General features: G+C 42.6%; 1 protein-coding gene across 1 annotated transcript; it reads left to right on the forward strand.

Annotated features, from left to right (window-relative positions):
- Positions 1–341: 341 nt before the first annotated feature.
- Positions 342–3,059, forward strand: LOC108971144 (probable basic-leucine zipper transcription factor Q). Its single transcript, XM_018937009.1, has 2 exons — positions 342–2,535; positions 3,013–3,059. Exons 1-2 carry the CDS (start codon positions 609–611, stop codon positions 3,057–3,059), a joined length of 1,974 nt encoding a protein of 657 aa, XP_018792554.1. The 5' UTR covers positions 342–608.
- Positions 3,060–6,501: the final 3,442 nt, after the last annotated feature.

The following is a 6,501-nucleotide window of genomic DNA, read 5'->3' on the forward strand; positions in this document are numbered from 1 at the left end:
AGCTTTGCTGGAAACTGACGAGTTTCTTTGGCGGCGCAAAGCCTCATTTGGGCACAGTTGACAAACACAAAGTAAGAAAGAAAAACAGAAAACACAAATCAAGAGTGAAATTAAACGAGTGCAACGGTGGCAAGGAAAAGCACTTGCCTATAAACCATAAAAAACCGAAAGACTGTTAGAGAATGAAGACTTTTGTGTGCAAGCGTATGGCCGCTTAGACTTTAACGTACGCGCCCTAGTACCATAATACCCATAAAAAAAAAAAAAAAAAAAAAAAAAAAAAAAAAAAAAAAAAAAAAAAAAAAAAAAAAAAAAAAAAAAAAAAAAAAAAAAAACGGAACCGAAAAACAGTCTTACGCGTTAGTTAGACTAGCTAGAGATTCCCACACAATAAGCAAAGCGGCGTTTAAACTAAAGTCCCTCCCAAAAACCAAGAAAAAATCAAAGAAAGCAGAGCTTTTGTCAGACCGTTACCAATTCGTCGACAGCTACAAACACGTAGTCMTCTATATATATATATATATATAATCCCCCGTCAAGTAGTTACACGAAAATCCCCAAAAATAGCACGTCTACTTGAGCGTTTGCGTCGCATCAACAAAAAGAAAATGTTCTACTCGCTCGTGCAGACCATTGTTTGTGTGCTGCTCATTCAGGCCGGCATTTATGCGCTGCACTTGAATGGACCAAGCGCTAACAGCAATGGCGCGAGCTTGGGTAGCAACGGCGGCGGCGTTGGCGGCATTGTTGGTGTCAATGCGCCAACGAGTCACGGCGGTAGCGGCGCCGCACAGCTCAATGCCGCCGTCAATACAAATCAAATGCTCAATATACTCTCCGCCAATCAGCATGCGCAACATCTGCATGCCGGCGGCAGCGGTAGTGGCAGTGGTGGCGGCGGCGGTATTGGGCTCTCGCGTACGTTAAGCAATTCCGCTGTCAATCCGTTGGATAATGCCGGTCGCTTATCACAGGAGTTGGCCGATAGAGCACAGCTCGAACGCGAACGTCTCATGTTACTCGGRCTGGCAAAACAGACAGCGCTGGCCAATAGTGGTACTGGTCATCATGGACGTCCCATTATTACTGGACGTATACAAATGAGTCCCGTCGATGATGTGGAGAGCGACTATTCATCGCTGTTGTTGCCACAGACACGTGGTCCGCTATACGGCAATGTTGTTAAAGAGCCGGCGGCTGTGGAGAATGATGAGTATGTTGATGAGGAGCAGCGTGAATACGATAGAGCACGTTTGGCTAATGGCGCACATAGAAAGTATGAGTATGGTCGTATAGTCGAGCCAGCTGAACGTGAAGTGTATGCGGAGCCGCAGCCCATCGATGAGTTGGATGAGCTAATTGAAGCTGAACCGGAGATGGATGATGTGCTCTCCGATTTGGAGAGCTATCAGTATTTGGATGAGCTGCTGCCGCCCGAACATCGCAGTTTGTGGGGTGATGACGGTTTGGGTTATGGCATAGCCGGTGGCAATAGTCGTYCGCATCATTTGAATGACGGTTTCCCATTGCTATTGAATCCATATCGCACGCTTGAGGAGTTGGAGAATAGTCCGTCGCACACCTTGCAAGAAATATTCGAAAAGGAGTCGCATGACAAAGCCGAGACGAAAGCCCACCGCCAACATGCGTCACACCCGACACGCGAGCAGCAGAAGCAGCAGCAGCAGCAACAATACGAACAACAACAACAACAACAACAACAACAACAACAACAACAACAAGCACGTCATCAGCAGTCAACGCAACCACAGCAGCAATATACATTCAGCGCCGGCGTTAAGCACCGCAACGCTGGTGGCTACGGCGGTGACTACAACAACAACATGCAACAGAAATGGCAACGTAAGCGTTCGCAACAACAACAGCAGCAACGTCAATTGCAGCAATGGCAACGCAATATATTCGGCCAGCAACTGAAACAACAACAATTACACCATTTCGGCGCGCAGCCACAGCGTCACAACAAACTGTCGCTGGCCAACTCAGAAGCCACCGCCACTAAACATATACCGTTAAATGGCAGTACCAACGACCTCAACAACAACAGCAATAACAAATTGTCAAGCGCTTTGAACGCTTTGGCAACGCAACAACAAAGTTCCTCCGCACCCAAAATAACCAGCGGCGATGCGGCTATGAAGAGTGATCAGCTGCAGCACCAACAACGACAACAACAGCAACAACAGCAAGAACAAGATGAGCCCAGACAGATTGGCAAGGTTAGCACTGCTGATGTTGCCAGTCCAGCAACGGGCTTATCAAAGGCTGCTGCCAAATTGAAGGCACAGCAGCAGCAACAACAGCAACACAAAAAACAGCAGACGCCGTCACAAAAGCAAGATTCTTTCTTGCATCCCAATCGTAAGCGCTCCGGCAGCGTTGGTGGCGTCGGTGCCGCCAATGGCATSTCGGCAGCGGCTGCTGCGGCGGCGACTAACGGTTACTCCTCCATCGCCAGCCAGCTGATGTTGCGTACAGCGCGAGGGCAGCGGCAGTATGACGTGCCACAAATAGGTGAGTGCGACAGACTTTTCAATTAAATAAATTATTCTTTATAAATATAATAATATAATAGTACGAGTTTATGTGTTGTAGTTGCTTGAAAGCAACGTATAAGAGCTTTGGCTTACAAATTTTGCAACAATTTTAGGTTATGTGTCGGTTACTTGAAAAATTTGCTTACAGCAGTTTTTGTGAAAAGAATTTTGAAGCCGAAATGCGTCGAAAATCAAAAGAAATTAAATATTTCTGAATGGTTTTGCAATAATCGAAAAATATTCTAAGAACTCGCGAACGTTCACGATGATATGAACTCGTCGTTTTTATCAAAAGCAGATGACCTAAGCAGTTTATTTGTAACAAAACAGCAAATCTTTTGGGTCCTCAGTTAAAAATCTTAAAAAGAATGGTGAAAATTTTTTTTAAAATTAACTGCAAGTTCGAAATTGCCGGAACGTAATTTTGCAAACCTATTTTGGAATTGGCCTTCAGCCAACACACATTCTCCGTACACTAAAGATGAGCTAAATGAGCCGTGAGCTAAAGATAGTAAGACGTTGTTCATAATTTTAAAATTCTGAAATTATACTTCAAAATCTATGTCGTCCCTCTCAATGAAATCGCCTTGGTTGTAGTACAGTTGTGCCARCATTTTTCTTATTTCTCGTAACAGTTGTTAAAGTCAATTTACGGAACCACCTTGTATGCGCGTAGCGATTCACATTTCATGATTTCCACTAACTCAAAACGGTTTAACCATAGCAGTCTTTTGAGATTGCTGATCCTGATTTCAGATTTCTGATTTGGCGAAAAACTCGCGTAGAATCAATGCAGTATGCGACGGTCTATTATCGTGGTGCGATAACCAAGCACTATAATTCCGCCCTTACGTAAAACACTTAAATAGTATTATTTGTTGATTGCTTKGTTAGATGGGAAGGAATTTGAAGTGCACCACGCTTCGTTAACGAAGAAAACTGAAACWTAATCTTGATTTATGACCTATTTCGGTTCACCTTTKCCACCATATTCGGCCGATTGGTCGTCTGTTTCTGGGTCACAAACATAGATCCARGACTTATTGCTAGTAATAATAAGTTGCATGACCTTTTGGCAGTTGGAAATAATCGTGGTTTCACTTTTCTTCGACCCAAAGGATGTGTCAAAATGATTTTCACAGATCCTTTTGATATTCCAACGATGCCAGTAAAATTTCTGACTGTTAAACGTCGATTCTCAACCACCAATTCTTTGACTCTCAGTTGAACGGCCATCAACAGTTCCAGACGTTCTTCGTCTTCCAAGCATTTTTAACCCTTTTTGAATAGTTTGTACTAATCAAAAGCGCTTATTCGCGACAAATAATTATCAAAAAAGGCTTTTTCCAACAATTTAAATGTTTCGTCACTAGGAATTTGATTACCAAAACAAAATGTATTGGATTTTTTGTTCACAGTATTATGAGCTAGTTGTAAGTCATTTAAAACTCTCCTCGAACCCAACCTGGAAGTACTTTGGTCTTTCTACGTGCTGCCATTTCTCTTCTTATGACTGACGTTTCATTWTCATGTCCCACTTTATTATGGGATACCTTTTTTTTATAGTATTCTGCACGTTCGTCTAGTTTTTCTCATTTTAAAGTACTTTCTGCCTGCGTTTGCATTTGAGAAACATGTGATAAGCATCGTCCTCGAATGCGTTGTTGTATATATGGTATATGAYGGGTCTTCGTCTATCAGTGCCCAAATAGCATCTTTGTAGCCTACTCATAGTAGTTCACTTCGCCATTTCTTTTGTTGAACTTTTGATATAAGACTGTTAGATGATTTTAATCAGCCTTGCCACCCATCTGTCATGACGTTCTTGGTTCGAACGAGTGTCTAAGGTGTCAATCTATATCTCCTCTTTTATGGTTGTGGCATTTATTCCCTGCCCCTTCAACACACATTTTTTTTTACTTCAAATGCTTGTAAGTCGATGGCTGTGCTTTTGCTGCAGCGTCTCCCGGTATGCCGATCCCAAACTTAGTGTAGCGTGGTATACTTACTTATTCCAGGGCTTTACATCGGTTACTTTTCCTCACTGCGCCTGCCCATAACTCTGCATTGCATCTCTCTGTAGCACAAAATAAGACTGTGATCGACATTAGAAGCTAGCGTTTCTGCTGTGTCGGTATTCCGATGTTGTCCATTAGTTGGCTTTGTGCGCAGTATGTAAACATAGAGTCCAGTTTAAGACCCAGCTAATTAACAACCTCTCGATTTCTTAGGGAAGCTGTTGTTGGCAGAATATGTTTCTTTCTCAGTTTTTTCTGTGATTAAGGCAAATTTAAGTCCCTATGTCGTCTATGTCCATTTTGAAGTTTAATATGTTGAGCAGCTGAAGTTTCAGAGACCTGAGCCGAGTATTCATCCCTGCATAGCAGCTGACTTGACTTTTAAGTGACCTAGTTCTTTAGAGGTACAGCCAGACTCTATCTTTCAAGTAGCTTCTCATCATTCTTCTTCTTTAKTGTTCTTCTGTATGGCGCCAAATGTAGATTCCAAGTTTAGTTAGGTACTTTTACACCTCGTCCTTCCAATGGAGTAGAGGTYTTCCTCTTCCATCGACTGYGGTATTCGCCGTGYTCATTGCGCAAAGGRCCATAAATCTTCCRCAGAACCTTTCTCTCGATCTCGAAAACTCATAACACCCACTCATTATGCCTCTGCACCGTAAAGCATGKTGGGGAYGAYGAGTGACTTGAAGAATTTGGTCTTTGTTCGTCGAGASTTGAATTTACTTCTCAATTGCCGACTCAGTTCGATTAAAGATTTAAAGAGTATAAGCCCTTCCGTACTCGTTTAATATAAATTTCAAATATTAATTCAAATTTAATTTTTCGCTTTCGTAACACAGCTTGATCACAGGCGGAAATTTGAGCGCTAATTCTCCAACAAYACTGAAAATATTTAAACTTACATAATCCTTGTAACGGCATATCTATGCGTCGCCTAGCATCTAAGTCTCACTGTYTCTCCCGCGGCGACAACTTGCTTATCCTACTGCACGGCGGCGCGCTGACTCCTTTTYGCCAGCAAACACTTGACTTCAACGAGCGCACAATTAGTATTTGCGCCGCAGGATATGCATATGAGTATGGGCGCGTGTGTGCATGAGTGTGTATATACACACTTGCTAAGTACTAGCTACTAATCTAATGCCACAGCAGGCGATTAGCATTTTACTTGCAGTCACACACTTCGATTGAGTTGCCACTGGCGTTGCTGAGCGCGACGTAGTCGTAGTCTMAGGATTTCACAATGAGAGCGACCGACTCCTTGTGAAAGTATGTCATACGCTAAAGTGTCAACCTTATCTATGTAAGTTTGCSTGCGTGCGCTGACTTGCATGCTTAGCTGTTAATCCATTCATCCTTTATGCAACACTTGCATAKTCATACACATGCATATATGTACATATGTATAGTTTATATACATATTAGCTASCTACTGTCGTTGCTTGCCGTCGTGGTGTTTCTTGTGATTCTGGGAATGTCACGGTGGGCGGCCATACGGAAGCGCGCCTTTGAAGTGAAGCTGTGAGCCACTTCATATTGTTTGTTTAATTTTTCTGGTTATTTTTTGTTTTTGCTTTTTTTTTCTTATATAATTTATTTTCGTGTGACTGCAGCGCTAGTGGCTGACAAGGATGCTGCTCTCTCTATTTGTATGTGCGTATGTATGTATAGAGTTGCGTGTGTTGTAGTTTGCAGTGTGTGTCTGCGCTATTGGCATAATGAGCGCTGCCACTAATTGCATCATCTTTGTTAACATGGGCGACAATTAGTCTGGGATGTCGGTGCGTCGTGGTAAGATGTGAGACTAAGGTGTGTGTGTTTTGTCGGTCGGTCGTCGATTTGTGCGAAATATCGTGATTTTTTCTTTTTATTGTATAAGAAACATAAATATAAAAGTGTAATGAAATTGCACGTGGAAATAT

The sequence above is a fragment of the Bactrocera latifrons genome, unplaced genomic scaffold (assembly GCF_001853355.1).
Source record: "Bactrocera latifrons isolate USDA-ARS-PBARC rearing strain unplaced genomic scaffold, ASM185335v1 scaffold_328, whole genome shotgun sequence".
NCBI classification, from domain to species: Eukaryota; Metazoa; Arthropoda; class Insecta; order Diptera; family Tephritidae; genus Bactrocera; species Bactrocera latifrons.